The sequence below is a fragment of the Notothenia rossii genome, assembly GCF_949606895.1.
Source record: "Notothenia rossii genome assembly, chromosome: 4".
NCBI classification, from domain to species: domain Eukaryota; kingdom Metazoa; phylum Chordata; class Actinopteri; order Perciformes; family Nototheniidae; genus Notothenia; species Notothenia rossii.
In genome coordinates this window covers 68,515,767-68,534,563 of record NC_136902.1, presented here as the reverse complement: position 1 = coordinate 68,534,563, position 18,797 = coordinate 68,515,767, and the positions used below count along the sequence as shown (strand labels likewise).

The 18,797-nt window shown below is 41.9% G+C and overlaps 1 protein-coding gene across 9 annotated transcripts in view; it reads left to right on the top strand.

Annotated features, from left to right (window-relative positions):
- Positions 1 to 4,929: 4,929 nt before the first annotated feature.
- LOC307035830 (uncharacterized protein) overlaps positions 4,930 to 18,797 on the top strand; it is a 60,856-nt gene continuing 46,988 nt past the window's right edge. For 6 of the 9 annotated variants that reach the window (XR_013807223.1, XM_079675596.1, XM_079675590.1 and 3 more), the window contains exons 1-3: positions 4,930 to 5,146; positions 9,841 to 9,988; positions 18,449 to 18,542. Coding sequence is in view for 8 of the 9 variants with exons in the window: in XM_079675596.1 (XP_079531722.1) it covers positions 5,104 to 5,146; positions 9,841 to 9,988; positions 18,449 to 18,542 (285 nt within the window). In the remaining variant the exon portion in view is untranslated. Of the gene's footprint in view, positions 5,147 to 7,873; positions 8,168 to 9,840; positions 9,989 to 18,448; positions 18,543 to 18,797 lie in introns of those variants that run through there. The other 3 variants (XM_079675591.1, XM_079675593.1, XM_079675592.1) reach the window with 3 other exon arrangements.

Genomic DNA, 18,797 nt, shown 5'->3' with positions numbered 1-18,797 from the left:
AGATAACACAAGCAATCCAGTGTAGGAATAAAATACATTTTATTTCAGTCTAATACTTACCCCCAGGGAGGTTATTTGAGTACATATGTGTGTGTATGGTGCTTGGAGATGATACACTTGCTTAGCAGCGGGGGCAGTACAAGGGGGTGGCCTTTGGAATTGGATCTGCAGACTCAACAGCCCAAGTGTTGCTAAATTGAAAACCTGCTCTCGAACATATCCAGACTGACTGGGTCTGTTACTCAGTCAGCTTTTAACCAGGCAAAGGAAATTACAGCCGTGACCTTGTGGCGCCTGCCAGAGAGAGACACTGAGAAGTAATTTTGCTTACACGGGAAAGAAGGTAGCAGAGGGAGGACGAGGTGGAGAAGAGGGTACAGATCTGTATAAGCACTGCGGTTCCTCTAGTTTAGAGCAGTGAGCAGCCATTAAATCAACATTCAACCCATAGAGGATTTCAGCTGGGGCATGAAAGGGCTCCAGAGAGAGAGAGAATGCTTGCTAAAGCAAACTGGGAGCCCTATCACAAACGCTGCACAGCCAGCTCTTTTTATGGGTGCAAGGCTAGTTTTAAGATTAGTGGTGATGCACGGCAAAGGAAACTGCAGTTACCGTACACTTTAAATCATAGAACAGAAAGGAAAAAACCTATTGGACAAGCCACTGAAATTATACAGGTTCATATTTTGTTCTAATTAAAGTGTTGCAGTTAACGGGCCAGTGAGCAAAATGGATAGAAAGTTATGTAGCTTTTAAAGTAAGCTATTACATCTTGACAGCAGCTACCGGCTTCCTGAAGTTAATAAATGAGTGCAATTCACTTCCTGGAGCGACGTTGTAGCTTATTCCCCCATTAAGAGGCACTGGCCAACCCATTCCAATCATTCTTTAATTACAACTGTTGTTATTTAGGCTGTCACAGGAGGTAATACCTCATGACAGCATCAGGATCAGCTTGGCAGCCTGCAATCTCATATTCATTGACGGGGGCTTTGGTGCTGCTTGGCTTCACCCACCCCGCCAGACTCAGCGGTGCGCCAAACACTTGCAGCTGATGCCTGTGTGGTCACATGGAGACCTGCAGCTTGCCCTGCTGACGTTGAGGGTTGTCTCTATTTAATCATGAAAACATGCAAAGTGTTTTTTGTCTTGCTGATCACTTCACCAGATTGCCTTAACGTACCATTGAGTCACAAAATGTTTACACAGAAACAGGAGAGGCTATAAAGTGAAACAGAATGGCTCAGCAGGCATTTATTCAACCATGCAGAGACATCCATCCATTAGTGTAAAATGTGGTCCTTAACAGCCAGAAGATGTCTGAGAAATGCAGGAAATTATGAAAAATTACAAATATGATAATAAAAAAAACTATTATTCTGTGGCCTCAGGTGTTTCTCATGTTGGCCCAGCAGGTCCAAAACAGTTAATTTCACAATGAGCTTAGTTTCCTCTTAATAAACAAATCCCATGTGTTTACAATTTGTGTTTAATGAAGTGCTGCCCTCTGTGGAGTGATACAGAACAGCACTAACACAGCAACAAAACCCTCCTGCCCCCGGCCCCTTGTCTCATTTTGACACATGGGGTGCACAGACAGACCATCAGTATGTATCCAGGTAAAATAGGATGCAGACCTCTCCAGAGGGTAAACTACTGTGGAAAAGAGGATGACATCAGGAACCCCAGCTCCCAAGGGAGACAGCTCTGGAAACATTGAACTTTAACAAGATTACCAACTTGGGGAGGGGGTGGAAGAAGGAGACAAAACAGCATGTGCCTCTTAGAGTTGGCAGCATGAAATACAGATTTATGAACTCCATTAAACCACTCTTTTTTTTTTTTATTGGGGCCTGCAGCATTTACCCAATGTGGAAAAAGGGTAGACAAAGATTCTCCTCCAGATAAATGACTAACAGCCTGGGCATTTCCACATAAGGTAGCTGTATAACTCATGAATAGAGAGATAAAAGCAACCAGACACCTTGACTGTGACACTCTGCTGGTCAACCGGCGACTTGTGTAAACCGAGCAACAAAAAACAGCCACTGTGGTCTTTGGAACAGGTGGCCATCTCAGACTGGCACTGGTGGTTTGGAGCTGGCGTGGGTTGGTAGCCAGACTCTCAATCTGTCCACTTGAAAACTCCCCGGTATTGCTGGAAAGTATTACAGACCCTGTGGAGGAGATAGCAATTACAATTTCTGATGGGAGAGGGGAAGAGCGCCAGGAGCCACATCCATTCTTGGAATACGATCAGACTTATGACTGGAACCTTTTTTACAAAGCGCCACTATATAAATGTCCTCTTAATATCATCAGCGTGGTGCCTTATAGCTTTCAATATACTTCCTTTTTCACTATCATTTAGTCACATTGCCAGGGGAGACTGTACATTTAAATACATCATTAAGCTGTGAATTGTCTTGCCAGTGTTTCATGAACCACACCGGGGCTCAGCAGGTACATGGCAAGGATCTGATGTTAAAAACCTGCTTCCATTTAAAGCCTGCATTGCTGTATTCTGTGACAGATTGCATTTGGAGTGGGCATTGCGTGCTCCAGCTGGAGACTGCTCACCCTTAGCCTCTCACCTGAACTCTTCCTGCTCTGGTATGTGTGACTAACATGTTCTTTTGGGAGAATGGTAACACTAGAGCCCACATGTTTGGCTATTGAGTGGTCTACAGCTGGCACTCAAGATTAAATCGTTTAAATTTTTTTTTGGATGGTCTGGAATCTGAATACTCTGCCACCCTGCATTTTGGTCACATTTCTCCAAAAAGGGCCATAAGCAGCAGTGAGGAAGTAATCAATTTTCAGGCCGCAGCGTCAGTTGATCGGTTGCTTTTGCACCATCAAATTGTTGCCAGATCTTACCTAAGTAGTGACTGCGTCTTGTTGGGAGCCCACATATGAATCTGTAAGCTCTGTCCTGAGGAATGAATAAGTAATAATCACATGCAAAGCAGTTATTCACTGTGTCCCACAAGCCCCATGTGACCTCCAACTGGCAGAACGTCTGAGCTCTGCAGTTAACAGAATAACTCGCTGGGTAGAAGTCACACCCAGCCAATGGTGTCTGCTTGATGGATTGTCATGGAAATGTGATTCTCCGTGTGCTACCAGCCGCCATAAACGTAATGCCACTAAAACCCATCAGAGCTGACAGAGGACCGTGTGCGGGTCCATGACTGTACTCTATGTTTGGATGCTCTTTGCAGCAGAGAAAAACAAACAATAACTCATACATCTGGTACGCCTCGATGAACTCTGGGGAGTAGATGTGACAAGACTGAAGATTGCCACCACCTTAGAAGGAACTGCAGCCACAAAAAGCCAAGGTCAAGTCTGTCGGCTCAAATGTGCCCCAGCGGTGGACCGACGGCACAGAGAGAGCCACTGCATGGATGGGTGCAGAACACTTATTGAAAATCAATAGTAATCTTTCAGTGGCAGCCTCAAGACATATTTGAACAACAACCTTTACTCAATAGAGTTTAGTCGGATTTGTATGCAGGTTTTCCATTGCTGAGAAATCAAAGGAGGTCAAAGGGTATTATACTTAAGAGGTACTCAATAGTATCATTGTGTTTCTTAATTTTGGTGACACCAATGAGCTCCTGCATGACCTCGGGGGCTATTTGTCTTCAGGTCGATTGTATGTTCCTGTGCCCACTAGTGGTCAACATGGATAGCGTTCAGAAGCAACACCACTATATAAATACTTCTGCATTTTAATGTTTTTGTGAGGAATGCATGGCTATTTCCAGCTAAATCTACTATCAAGTATCAAAAGTAAAACATTTATTATTTCTTAGCATTAGGCTATTTCTTCTAAAATATGGTAGTAGTAGATCATATTGGGCCTGGTAATTGACATGACTGTATTGTATTGCAAAAGCACTTTATTTATATGTTGTTTCTTCGGATTTAATTTTACCTGTAATTTTCTGATATGCTACTGTTCAATGCCAATTTTAATATTTAGTTGGTGAAGTTATAATTATGAGTAAAGATCCCACATGCACAGAGGGCAGCTCAGGGGTCCTTTGGGTGAAACGCAAAGAGGTAAACGCAGTGCAGTTAAGTGCTTATATATTTCAGGTAAGCTAATGATGAGGACTTGTATAACTTACCTTCAAAAATGTATGAGTAAAACTTTAACAAACTAGCGGTAATGCTGATAATATATTTATTAATATTGTATTTATCGTAGTTTAGTTTTGCCAGTTTAATGTTGAGCGTGTTATGTATAGTGCGCCACCTGCTAGCTTAATAGGACTAGTGTTTGTTTTGTAACAACCTTTAACTAAGTAGCAAGTTGTGTACGTGTACTTAATGGTGTCATTTTGTGTGTTTAGCGGGTTAATTCTTGGTAAACTTTTTGTTTTTAATGTTTAATGTAAGTTTGAGTATTTGTATGAATGTTAATGCAAAGACATCACTCATTAGACCGTGCCGAGTGTACAGTATAGTATCATGCATGCAGCTTCGTCCAGTGATGTACTTGAGCTTGTATTTTTCAGAACGGAAGTACAAAATACAATGATTTTATTTAAAACGTGTGCACGTCTGGCAGTCCCTTTTTAGAGTTGACATTAACTTTCCCATAGTCTAAATATTTCAAACAAACTCCAGTTTCTGCTTTTGTGACTAGAAAAGCAATATTCCCTATGCAACTTGAAATATTCCATGGAGAAGATCATTCTCTCTTCTAACATTACAGCTGTGGTATTTAATTATAGAAAAGTAATGCAGTTAGTTCATGGTGTAGTGCCGAGAGATAGGAGTCGGAGACACAGCTTTAATGTGGAGAAAGATATGTGCTTTCTGGTTTGATTGTGCGTTGATCTGTTGGTAATGCCTCGGGGTTCCGGTGGGCATTTAAACAAATGCATAATGCTGCGCTATACTTTGTGGCCTCACCCAGTTGCATAGCGACACTTATTGTTTAGGTCACGGTGTCTTTTAATAAGCAGGTAGTCATATCATTAGCTAAAACTAGCTGGATCTGATCGATATGGACATAAACGCGAGTGAAGTCTAATCTGACTGGAGAGAGAGATCAGCTGCTGCTGACGAGTCGACACGCAGCTCTGCATGATCACATGCAGCGGTGAGCGGAACAAAACACACACTTCAGGTTAGAATATCACACGTAGCTATTTTAATTACTTCTCAAACTACCTAAACTAGTTATAGATATGTTTAGTTTTACTGTTGGGTCACTCATTACTGGATCCGCGAGCTGCATGATACTGGCATAATAGATTGCCCGATCGGGCAACCAGCAGGTGAGGCCTCATGGCCCGAGGTAAATACTAGATGGCCCCGGGCCATCGGGCAGTCCTTAATGTCGAGCCCTGCATGTTACACAGTGGTCACCACAAGGGACATATTTTCCTTTTCATGTGATCAGCATGGTGTTAAAATATCTTTCGTTGCCTGATGCGATGGAGGTGTAGATAATGACAGTGCTTGTGTTGGTACTGGCACTGTTGGTGGTTGTGAAAGCAGGAAGCAGAGACATGCTGTAACTCAATCCCTGTGCCTATTACTTTTGGCAATCCACAGTTTATTCTAAGACAAGGACAAAGCCCTCTTCATGTAGTACTGCCTATTGTGTGAAGCGTTGGGGAATTTCCAAATAACTGCTTTGACAACACTAAGTCACAGGCATCAGAGAATATGCCAGAACATAAATGTGAGTCTTTTCTAAAGATTACACACAGACATTGAGCACAATCCAAAGTCAGGCATACATATTTGTCCGTGACTCATTTGACTGTCATGCTCGCCAGATCACCTTATTTTTCCTCAACTGTTGTAGCGTCTGGACTGCACTTCAAATACTTTTCTAAAACTCCTTCAACAGCTCCCGTCCTTGAGTGGTTCAGCAGGATCCCGGAGTTCATATCCATCAAAGAAAAAACTCAAAGATTATATATTGCATCAACACTCAATGTTTTATTGGTTTTGATGTGATGCTCAGAGGTGAAAACTTGTATTCAGTAGCATTGAGCTTTGTAGTCTACCACCATGTTTCTGAATCCTCAGCAATTCATGTTCTTGAAAAAACATGCACTGCAGTAATTGAATCATCAGGCACCCGTTATCTGCTACAGTTGTACTATCTAACTTTGCCTAATTGAATTTGAAGGTGTTGTTGGCTGCACATACTGTAGAAGGGCTTAACTTCTGCAGAGGGTAGCTCTCGCTTTTGTGATCAAACTATTCCAGCTCAGCATTATCTTACACAGTGTGGGAGTTGATGGTGCATTTTGCTACGCCATCCACAGTAGCGAGGTTAACACTTGTGCTTAACCATTTTGCCAAATATGTGTTGGCATACATGTGAAGATTGGTGATGATTGGGATGCTTTTAATGTAAAACTGCTGTACTGAAAATGAAAGCTTTAATTTTTGATGATTAGGAAGAAGACAAAGCACTCAGGCTGCACGCCCGATGGCTCACCCTACCTTTATGTGTTCGGAGGTGACAGTCTAAATCCTGTGTGCAGAGTGCCTAAGGCTCTACAACAGGGAAATTGCATTCTGATCGAGTCCACTCCTCTGTGTGCTAGTGTTATACAACAGACTATTGTGTCTGGCATTTGCATTAGGGCCATGAAATCCAGCCCACTGGCTTTCACTATGTGGCGAGATGAGACAACGGTAGGAGTTCTAGCTTATCTGTTGCCGTGCTACAACAGTAAGATCACATTTACGCTCGCTCTTCAAAGCTTTACTCCCCGGCCCTTTTGAAGGAGTGTATTTGCTTACATGAAAACCTATTTACATTCTTTTGGTGTGTAGATTTGACACCATGTGAAGCTTAAGTAGCCGCAAACAGAAAATTAAAGCAGCAACAACTGCAGCGTGACAAGACAACCTGATGAACCACGATATATGTGCCTGTGAGGCAGCGGGTGTTGGGTACAAAGTGCTGCAATGTGCTTGCTATTGTGTGGCCGTATGTGAAGTAGTCCTCTGTGTATCCATCATTATGGGCAGTGAATCAAGCAAGCAGGCAGGGGCTGTTGAGAAGAGGTCCCCCGGGAGCGTGGCCTTGTCCTGTCACTACCGGGAGGGACGACCAGATAATAATGGAGACATCATGAGGGCAGGACTTAGGCTTTCCTTTTCAAAGTAGAATATGGGGAGGATTTCCAGTGTCCCATTACAACAGACCCACAGCCATTGATTGGTCCCTGGCCTGTCTTAAATGAGGACAGCTTTAACTGCTTTTGTCGAAGAAAACAGAAGCCAGGGCTGTTTGCCTTCAGAAAAACAAATGTATTGTGCTTCTGAAGAAAAAAATATTGTCCTTTTTTAGTAATACCTGACATCAGTTGAGACACAACATGAATTGTGCTTCTCCCATCTTATAAAGGAGGATTCATTGTCTAAAATAAATGTTTTGCAAAGAGGTGGCCATCATTTTGAAGTAAGACCCATGCGTCTTGAAACGTATGGAGCTAAAACATAAAAGAAAAAAGTGTTGGCAACAAATAACCCTTCTTGCTTCAGATGTTTTCTTTTGCACTGGTCACAGATCGCTTTTAACAGTCTCTCCAAAAGCTCTTAGAGATACATTCAGACATGCTCTCAAAGGCATTTCTAAAGAGCTCTCAAAGACATTTGCAAAAAATTGAGCTTGATGATCATAGCCTATGCAACTCTTCAAAATAGGTTACAATAATGATTTAATTTAATATTGTCACTACTATCCCTCCTCCTTTTTAAAAAGAAAAGCTGCCATGGTCCTGGAATTTCTATTGATAGTTTGTTTTCTCTTTTTGTTTTGAAGTCTCCCTCCTCTTGTGTGTTGTCTTGTTTTATTTCCTTTTTTCTTTTTTTACTGCCATTGTTTATTTGCCGCCTAGTGAATCGTTTGCCCCGCCCTAATTAGTTTCACCTGCTACTCGTCAGGTCTGCTGACACCTGTCCCTCGTTATCTCCCTCCTGTTTGTGTGTGCTTAGTCTCTGCCCTTTCCTTTGTCAGTTTGTCTTTGTTGGTTAGCTGCTGTATTGGGTTTTGTCGGCCCATTCCCTGCCAGCTGTACAGTACCTGCCTGCCTTTTACCTGTACGTTTTCTTTCAATATTGTACTTGTTGGATCTAAGCCTGTATTTTGGCCTTGCCTGTGCATCTTAAAGGTGGGGTAAGTAATTTTGGAGAAACCAGCTCGAGTGCGCTAGAATTTGAAAATACACAACCGGAAAAAGATCCGCCACTTCCTTACAGAGCCCCTCGTCCTACACACACGAACGTACACATGACCAATGAGGGCACGAGATAAGTGTGTGCACAGATGGAAGGCTGACAGGCAGGTTGGCCATCCAGTTATTTTAGCCGGCTAAAATGATTGGTCGTGCTTTTTACAGCGCTACGGCTTCCACACATGACATTTTTAAAATGTATTTCTTGTCAAAGCATTTCATATATTCATTGCTATCGGGATGTTAAGAGCATTCCATGGAATATAACAAAAAGTGTTTCTGAAATAAATTACATACTCCACCTTTAATCAGCCTCAACATTGTTTTGTGAGTGATTACTTGAGTATTGAGCAGAGTTTGAAATCCTCTTTTTTTTCCTCAGGAAGCCTTGAAACTGAGTGAAATGACCCAGAAGTATCTTAGTGGCAGCCATAACAGCTTTAGCAATTTTCAAAATGATAAGGAAAGGTCCTTCAGTACTACCTTTGTTACTTCCTTTAACATAGGCTACAGTGAAGCAAAATACCTTGCAGTAGCAACATTTAAAGTGACACACTAATCAGCTGTTGATAACCGCTGCCCACACCTCCTTCTTAGCAACCTTGGACAAGAATCCTAACTTGAATTATACAGCATTTAGGGTTTAACTGTAGCTTATCCATTGTATGTCTTATGTATAAAGTGGCAATCTTAGCATCATTGAACACCTCATGGTGATTGAATCAAGGTCAAGGAAAAGTGGTTATGAAAAGACATGATGTGAAATATTTGTTTTGCATTTCACCGTAGCCACAGCTACTTAACTCCTTACTCCTAGCAGCCAACACGCAGTCCTTAGCTGTGTCACCTCCTCTTTCTCCTCCTGTCCTATTTCTCTCTCTTTAACTGTTCTATCCCATGACGGCAATAAACGGAAGAACAGCAAAAACATGATCTGAAAGGTTTAGTGGGTTTGACCATCATGTCATTTCAGCTCAACTTTTCCAGCTTTTACTTTAAATAACATTTGGAGATTTTTCTTTTACTTTGGAAACCACAAACATTTTTATATTGTGAATTCATTACCCCATGTTGGGAAGGACCTTCAAATATGACAGCTGAGTGCTCTTAAGAATGCATTTGGGATTGCTGTCAAATCCATGCCAATATAGGCTCCTTTTGAACAGTCGATGGACGGAACATTAGAAATACAGCAGCAGCTGCTAAGTTACCGCAACTGTGTGGTATGTATGCAGTGCCAGGCCGAGTAGGACAATGGTTTCATCTGAACTGCATCTCTGGAAAAAGGATTTGGACGTGTTTTATGACACAGAGCCTCAAGCCTAAGAAATACCGTGACAAATGGCTTGTATTAAAGTGCTTCTTCTAAAATACTACTCTATTGTGTTTTTATTCTTCTTGGATATATTGCTGCGGTTATTTTAGGTTATTCTTTTGACGATTGCTGAAGTATGTTCATATGCCGTCTTTGTCGACAATGAGTGCCATTGAGCATAGTTTTTCTTTGTTCTCACTGCTGTGGGTTTCTTTTTCCTCCAAAGTTGAACCTGGCAGCATCACTGGCTGACTCAAACATCACCTATTCTAACACAGTTTTTTCTCCTCTTGTCTGCAGCAAAGCCGATGCCGCAGGGTCCCCCAGGTGGTGTTATTGGGATCCTTGGAGGTGTCGTTGCCATTGGACTCATCGCCGGCGTGGCTGTTACTGTTTTCATGGTCCATCGGCGGCAGCAGAAGACCCGCACTGAGACAGATAATGACCTGTGAGTACTGAGCCTCTGCCAGGGAACATTGCAGGGGGCTGGACAGGTGGTAAGATTAGGTGTGCACTCTTGTCAGCCCACAACAGAGAAACGCTGTGAAAGGGGGGAAAAAAAACATTTTCGTGGAGAGTTAATGTGTTCGGAGACAGAAGATCGCACTGCAAACCTGTCGTTTATTCTGAGAGCTGATAAAGATAATCTCGTGGTTTAAAAAAGAACGCTTATTTTCGTTTACTCGGTCTGTGATTATCATTGAAGCGCCATTTATTAAGTAGTTGCTTGATTATAATGGGGGCTGTAGTGAGCCCATTTCCCATTAAAACACTATTGTCAAAATCAGGACTGATTGCTGGAGCGTGGGGAATGCCTCGCCTCTCTTGGATAGTTTGGATAGTATGTCATGTTCAGAGGCTGTTTCTACGTGTTATGTGGAGAAGCAGGTGTGGAATTAGTAGTGAATCAAAGATTGAATGATTGGGTTTGTTAATGTGCTAACCTTAAATGATATCATCATGTTTAGAATGATATCATGATGCAAATATGAATTCAAAATGCATCTCTCTCTATAAAATCCGACACTGATTTGCCTCCAAATTGCGGCTACATTGTTTGTAGTTCATTTTAATTTAATTCAGAGCGTGATTATCGGAATAAAAAGGACTTATCTCGCAGAATAATTTAAGCCATTTAGACTGGTGTTGAAGATAAACGTTTAGGACCCTGTATCGTTCTGACTTTAGTTACTTCTGCCGCCCCTCCTCCAGCCAACCTGGTCATTTTGTTCTGCCTGCAAACCAGAGGCCATGACAATTCTGAACATTGCCAGCTGCTGCCCGCACACAGAGGGGGAAACAGAAGTTGCAGAGGATGCAGCTGAGCGAATGACAAGCGACACGCCTTTATGAAATCTAGAATATCTCCATGCGCAATTCCAAAGGTGATAAAAGCCTCAGCCATCTGTTAAGGAGCGATTGTAAGAAATCTGGTTTCAACAAAGAAGGAAGCAGGCATCCGAGTTGCATATTGCTAATTGCCTTTCTCCAAAACACCTTGTTGCCAAGGTTTCCATGATGCTCTTGGCTATATAGTGGATACAAAAAAAACAACACATCCCCATGGGAATGATGCTGCTATGTGCAGTGGTTGGCTATCTTTCTCTCTGGGAATATTACCAAAACAACTGAGGTTGGGGGTGTGCAGAATCTGGCTGAGGGTGCACATGAGCCTTTAATCAAGTAGCATGATGAGATTACAGTGCTTATTTTAGAGATCCCCCCTCCTAAATCTTGTAATTGATTTGATATTCAAAGCAGTGATGCTAACATCAAGCTGACGAGTTTCTCTGCCAGATTTTTGGCCTCCGGCTCCTCCTGCTGCTCTTTTAGGCGCTCTTTGACTGCTTCACGTACACCGCCAGAGAGCCAGATAGCACGCTGCTCCAACCTCTCAGGAATGCTTTTTCAGACAAATGAAGCACACTCTTACCTCTCCCATTGCTTTCTGTCTCTTCCTCCCTCCCTGCTAACCTATCTTTCTTTCTAACTCTGATGCCAAAGTAACTGCTCTCTGTTTCCCACTCCCCTCCCTCAGCATTGCTGTTGCTGCTGTTGCTGATAGTTGTGTGACACAGGCTCCAGAGAAGCCAGAGTCCCCCACAAGGAAAGTAGAGGCACCTGACCCCAGTCTATCCCCCGCTGAACCCTGTCCTCCTGGATCCTCTATTCTGTTGCCTGCATGTAATGGTGGCCTGCAAGTGACATACTTGAGCACACCGTTGTGAGCGCCCAAAGCAGAATAACGTTCATCGACACAATACTTTGACTACCGTAGTCATCACACCAGACTTGACATCCAAAAAAAACTTTTCTTATTTATTTTGGTAACACATTGAGACGTCTGAAGTGAAATTAAAGATCTCTATTTGGTTTGCGAAAAAAAAGAAAAGAAACTCCAGCTCGTTAAACAACAATGAGCGATAATTAAACTGGCTGAAAAAAGTGTGCAAAGATAAATCAAACTTAATTAAAAGTCTTAAGATTAAATATCAAGCTCCACTTAGAGTTTATCAGATCGGGCGAGCATGGACAAAACAGAGCACTTTTCTGACGAGATTGAACATGCATATCAAATTGTTAATCTGAGAGAAATCTGTAAGCTTATAAAGGCTTTGTTTAACATAAGCTTAAACTCACTGATATATATTTTGTTTAGAGAACACATTGTGCAATCTCCCTCCCCCGCTTCTTACTCTTTTCCTCCTTCTGTGTGCATGCTTGTTGTCAAATATGCATGACAGCAGTTTGAGTCGTGTCAGTGCTGTGTAACTGTTGTTGTTGTTTCCAACTTGTAGCTCATCATGTTCATGTAGTGACATGTGATTCAGATCTTTAACTGTCCAGGTGAAATATTTCTGTCTGTTTTCTTGTGGTTTTACCATGAAACATGTTCTGTGTCTTATGAAGAAACTTTTTCTTGAAATGTCTGATGATGTGAACGCAGATGAGAATGTGCAGGGTTTGATTTGACGTAGAAAAAACCACTGGAAGAGATTCATAGTTTTATATGAGTGTCTGATGTCAGGGTAAAGGGGAAGCATTTAGCCAGACTGTTTAATTCCGCATGTTGATGAGCCGTTAATCAAGCTTGGGCATTTGATAACATGCCTGACTGCACCACCAGTCACGCCTCTGTTTGCCCTCACAAAGCAGCACATGATGTGACTCAAAATTGGTCAATCCTAATAAATCACTGGCCCTTCAGAGGCTGCACTGGAACTATAGTCAACTGATTATCCAAATAGATGGGCATTGTCAAAAATGATGTTCTCAGAATAATGTGTTCATCGTTCTGTCTTTTGCCCAAGCGTGATATGTATGACCTCCAAAATGCCGAAAAGCACTGCCAAACGTGGCGGCGTTCCTCGGCAAAACAAATTCAGTCCCTCGTGCTGCTGACATGCCGCTGCTGTTGACACAGTTGCAAATGCTCCCTGGTATAAATCACTTTGATGCCAACTTCCTGGCCATATTTACTAAAATATCTGAAAAGAATCACATGCAGAATGTTAAAAAGGATGATGAATTATGAGCTGGATGTAACTGTCGCCAAACTACAGCAACTCTGTTTCCTCAAAGCAGGAGCAAATCATTCCACCTTAGGGGCTGGAAATGTTTTTTCCGGGACTGAAATGTAGCACCATTGTGATTTTGGAAGACACTTGAAATTATTGATAGACTAAGTCAAGAAAAAGTGATGTAGAAGTTATAAAAAAAAGATGTTTCGAAACATTATTTGAAAGATGACACTGTGAAAAGTGGTTTGCAGAGATATTACTTGTACTTGTGTTCCCTTTGATTTATAAACCGGTCACCAGTGCTGTTCATCTTTGCTGTGTGGAGACCTTAAAAAATGTGATAACTCATTGTTGGACATCTTCTAGCTTTAAGCTGTAACCAAAATAGGATTGTCTTTTTATGTCTTTGAGTCATTCAACATGGACTTCCTGTACTGGGTGTGCATTTGATTAATTTCCTGTTTGAGTAATGATGGTGCTTGGTTTCTCTGTACAGAATGTTATACATGCAGTGCAACTGTCTATAACAAATACCTTTTTATTTTGTTGTATAGCATTGTATGTAATCTAGCATAAATGCCTGAGGTTTGGAAACTGGCCGTGTTTGTATAATTGTAAAGTTAAATGTTCTCAAAACCTTCCAGCAACAGAAATAATTCTTTTTGATAAACTTGTCAAAGAACAAAAACAGAAGTGATTTTGTTTTATTCTTGTTTTGTTCTTCTCTTGTGAGAGGGTAATTGTGTCCGCCTTTTTGAAAGATCGGAGTGAGACAAAGCATGAAAGTAATTGCCTCCTAAAGATCAAATCACATTTATCCCGTCTTGCAATTAAAAGTATCATTAGCATTTAAATTGCCAAATAAGATTGTGATCAACAGAAATCAATGAGTGCACCGAGGATCAGCTCAAACACTTCACATTGTTTTCCACAATCTGGGCTGTGGTGGTCGTACGGCGGCTCTTTAATCCAAACGCTACTGGGGATGCGACACTTCAATTTCTCTCACGTGGAGAGGACAGCAACTGCTTCCTAACTCGCGCATTGAGGTGTGTCTTACCTCTGATTATCTGTAACAATAAAAAAAAATGCCTCATTGCAACATTTTCTAATATAAAGGTCACTTTTTTTCTGTGAATGCATTGTAAAAGTCATTTTCTTTGCCGTAAATCTTCCCTCAGAGATTACTCTTATCAGTTTAAGGATTAGTTGTGTTTCTCCTCGCTATCCCCCTTAAATCTCGCCTTAAGCTGCCCTGAGCCTTTCGTAGCCAACAGAGCGAGGAGGAGCGAGGTCTTCAAGGTGGATGCCTGAGTAGGAAACAGTACAAACTTGAATGTAGCTTATGGTTCCTTGCTCGGTGCTATCTGCTCCCCACGGGCTTGTGGTGCTTGTCAGCTTTCATTAGTGTCCGGGTCTCTCACAAAGCCAACGCCCACATGGTGCCTGCCTCACATTCAGCTCCGAGGAAGTCTGTGTGTAATCGCACAGCTGACATGCACATGAGGTGGTCAAGCTGATATAAATATCGTGCTGCATCTGACTAATGAAGGATCCGGCAAACATTAGGGTCAAACTGCAGAATAAGTTGGATTGTAATGCATTACTGGGGTTGTGTGTAGGCCCACTGAATATCTAAGTCACATGGCACCAGTTTGCATTATGACAGAAACAACCTTGATAAGTATGTAATGATACACAACCTATGAATCCTTACTTTAAATCGTACTTTCTCTTCATTTTGGTTGACATCATCTTGTAAACATCTTTTTAATTCCCAATGGCAATTACAGCCAGTGGAAAGGTTACATCTCAGTATTGTACAGTTGTACGCTCAGAAACTCAGGCTGTATATATTAATCAACAACATTTGCAAGAAGCAAGAGGAATAAATATATAAATTAAGATCAAAGGGTAATCTTATTTTGCTTGAAAGCAAGCTGTGAATGGGAAAGAAGTCATTTAATTATTTAGCTGGCATGAAGAAAAATGCATTCACCTGCGAAGCAAACATTTCCTTGCTGACTCATTCATTCGTTTCAATTAGTTTGTCACAGGCATATACGTTTATTCTGTACAGCTCAATCCTCTTGCACATAAAGCTCATTCGGTGACCAAATGCTACATGTCATTCTATGATATCAACATAAAGAAGTGAAAAGTAAACTCAAAGAAGTCCACATCCAAACTAAAGTCACAAACATTTTGAGAGCTTTTTCAATGGACATTATTTCCAACAAGGCTTCATGAACATCCTGACAACTTCTTTTTTTTATGTTAAAACATTTAGTTGACATCCCTTGCTTCTCTTTGTTAAACTATAACGCTGGGTTATTACACCTCGGGTACTTGTTTCATGATTTCATTCACCCTTCAGTAATAGGTCTAACCCTGTTCAGTATACAGCCTGACTTCCTGGTTCAGTTTCAACCTACTGTGCATTTTATCCTTGTCAGTAACTAAGATTTAATTTTAAATTATTAATTGTCTTCACAAAATATTGTAGATATACTTTGGTAGGATTGCGGGATGACATATTTTAGAAGGCCAATTAGGAAGGAAGCATTTCCCTGGTCATCTGGACAAACAAAAGGAATTCTAATATAAAATAAACTCACTGCCAATCACAAGTGTATGATGCTTTCAAATTGTGTCAAGCATTACCAAAGCACATCATAATTACATAGATTTTAAAGCAAGGGAACCAGATTTGCAATTACTATAACTCATTTCCATGTTTTAGAGCTCGTTCCTGCAGCACTCTTCAAAAGCACTTGTACATTGTTCTTCCATAAGCAAATATCAGAAACCACTTTGGGGAGTTAAACATTTTCATCACAAAAGGGAACTGTAAGGACACTTAGAACGCAGACCTCCACCACGGCAGTGAAAAATAATACCGTATCCGTGACTTGGATCCTCTCCCAAAATATTATGGGTTCATCATTTGCCCATGGTACACCTTTTCACCAAGTTTATTTAAATCAGGCTGGTAGATCTTTTGTGAACTTGCTGAAAAACCAACCAACTGACAAACACATCTTGAAAACATAATCAACTTGGCTGAGGCAATGATGGCCCAAACTGAGAATGAAGGGCCGTGTTTGAATTAACTGGAGTTATCCTTTCGAAACACTCAAAGCTGTCAGAAAAGAAAAGAAAGAAGCCTCTCGTCGCTGGAAACACGATTTGTTGCTGGAGATCACACAGCGTCGGGAGCATTTCTGAAAACCAAATATTTCATTATTGGAAAGACATTCATCCCTTTTTTTTAAGTTCAATTAACACTAGTGTTTGTACCTGCCAGTGTAATATGGTCAAGCACATCAATGTCCTTTATACTCAAAGAAACTGAATATTTGAATGATAAGTACTTCGCAGTAAATTGGGGCACAGCTTTAATGCCTAAACACACACATTGTACGTACACTGCATGTTTGTCTTGACATATGAGCCATACTCTGTGTATACGCTGTGCACATACGGCACTTCATTAAACACTGAGGGTACTTTTCGCTCTGTTTTCCTGCAATTGTGTCAACCAGTAGTGACAGTGTATACACTGGCTGTCTCCTGGGGGCTGCCGTTTGTGCGCAACGTTATTTCAAATGGGGCTAAATTCAATAAAGAAAGGGGAGCTCTGACGGAGAGAAAGTGGATGCTGCTGGGTGGTAGTCATGAGACGAGGGAGCTTCTTCATGTTTTGTCCGATTAAATAAACCTGCTATGCATATGGGCCCCCAACACACTACCTATTTGAACAGGCTCCTTCAAATGATGTGCAATGAAACACAATCATCGGGGGTCCTATGGGATTACGTGTAAGAAATGCATCAGGATCTGAATGCCAATGCTTCATCATACATAAGCGTGGTTCATCCTATGAAGATATTCAACTGGTTTTTCCTGAAACGCTAAGAATGTCTATCAAATAGAAGACGATGCTGCAAATATACTTTTTAAATAAAATGAGTTTGATTGTGTGTCAGGATTCAGTTTCAGAGGCTGGAAATTACTTTTTGTCTCATACATTTCTTGAAAGCAAATGACGTTGTCGGCTGTCACAGCTTTTTGTCAACGTTCTCACCTTTATCAGAATCCAGTCAATCACACGCGACGGATTACTTTATAATGAGGCACTGCTGTACCTGTGGAAACATTCCACAACTCATTATCTGTCTCAGAGAAAATGGATGCTACTTCTCTGAAGGCTCTGTGATGGAAAAAGTGTATTGTAGATTGTGCTGCCTTTCTGTGTGTGTTTGCCTCTGTGCTGCAGGCAGGCTGAAGAGGGTGCCACATGAATCTGGCAGCGGCACGGCAGCCCTGTCTAGAGACAAGGTGATACCGACTGGAAATAATGAGCGTGAAAGAAAGAGTTAAGAGGTGCACTCATGCACACATTTTCTGCACATTAAAACGCCGGCTTGGCCTTGCGGAAAGGTCATGTTATTCAATAAGGGTGTGAACCAGTGCGAATGGGAGGCGGGAGGAGCTAGAGATAATGCATGTAGGTACACAGCTCAGTGTCTGTGCTCCTCCTCATTGTCTTTGATCACTCCTGATATCATGTCAGAAGACGGCAGATGACATCTGACTGCCAGCGTGTTTGAGGGAAGGGGTTATCTTTGTAACGATTTGGTAGCAACAACCCCTCTGATTCCTTGTCTCAAAGAATTATCCGTATGCTCTTCAAACAAGTTCAACATCAAGCTTTCAATTACTGCTGTCTTTCCTGCTCACAATTTAATTTCCCTATTTATGAACATATCCATGACTGTGTGCCGGGGCGGCCTTTATCTCCGGTGAAATCTTCATAGTTGATTTGAAGAACATAGTGGTGTTCTGTTCTGGAAATGGCGTCATGTAAATGGGTACAAGTGTTCACTTGTTCTTTCCCAGGTGTGTCAACAGAAGGGAGGGAGGGGGGGGGGGGGACACAGAGAAAAGGTGGAGAGCTGCCTGCTGAGCTCTCTGAGTCACAGCTCGTGTCAAAGCAATAGTCGCTGCACAGCAGGCAGGCAGGGTGTTTGTCCGCGAGGCACTCTTGAAGAGACTCAATCCACGCTGAGGACTTGACTCACACATGCCCTTTTCCCTGCCCCCCTATACTCCCTCCATCCCTATCTCCTCACCTCAGTGTCCAATTACAGCCCACTCTCATTAGCACAGTGTCTCTCCAGCGAGAGCCTTTGAAAGGGCAGGGGGAATGGCTGCCGCCGCAACAAAGCCACCAACTCGAGATCTATCAAAACCCAAGGAAAGAGTGAAAAAGGCAAGTGCAGGCAGGACTTCTCATTATAGAGTGCTGTAGAAGGTGAGGGACGTAAAGGGTGGCGATCCCTTACTGTGCCGAGTGTCATGTTATCTTTTCACTCTCTTAACAGGACCGACCTCCCACCCGCCCACAAACCAGCCCCTCCTCCGCCCAAAAAGAAGAATAGCGACATGAAGGGACACCTAACATCCGATGACATCCAGGTAAGGGCATCCCACTCCTCCTCTTTTTAATCTGTGGCCCTCCATGGCTTATCTGAGTAACATTTTGCTGATTTAAACTAAAATATCTACCAAAAGAAATCCCCAAAAAAACAAAACACGGCTTTAATAATACATATAATAGAACTCTGTCTTTATATGTTCTTCTTGAAAAGTGAATTCACTCGATATAACCTCATGGTGGGTGTTAGTAGGGCATTTATCAGAATCTGGTGAAATGTGAGATTAATAAAAGTT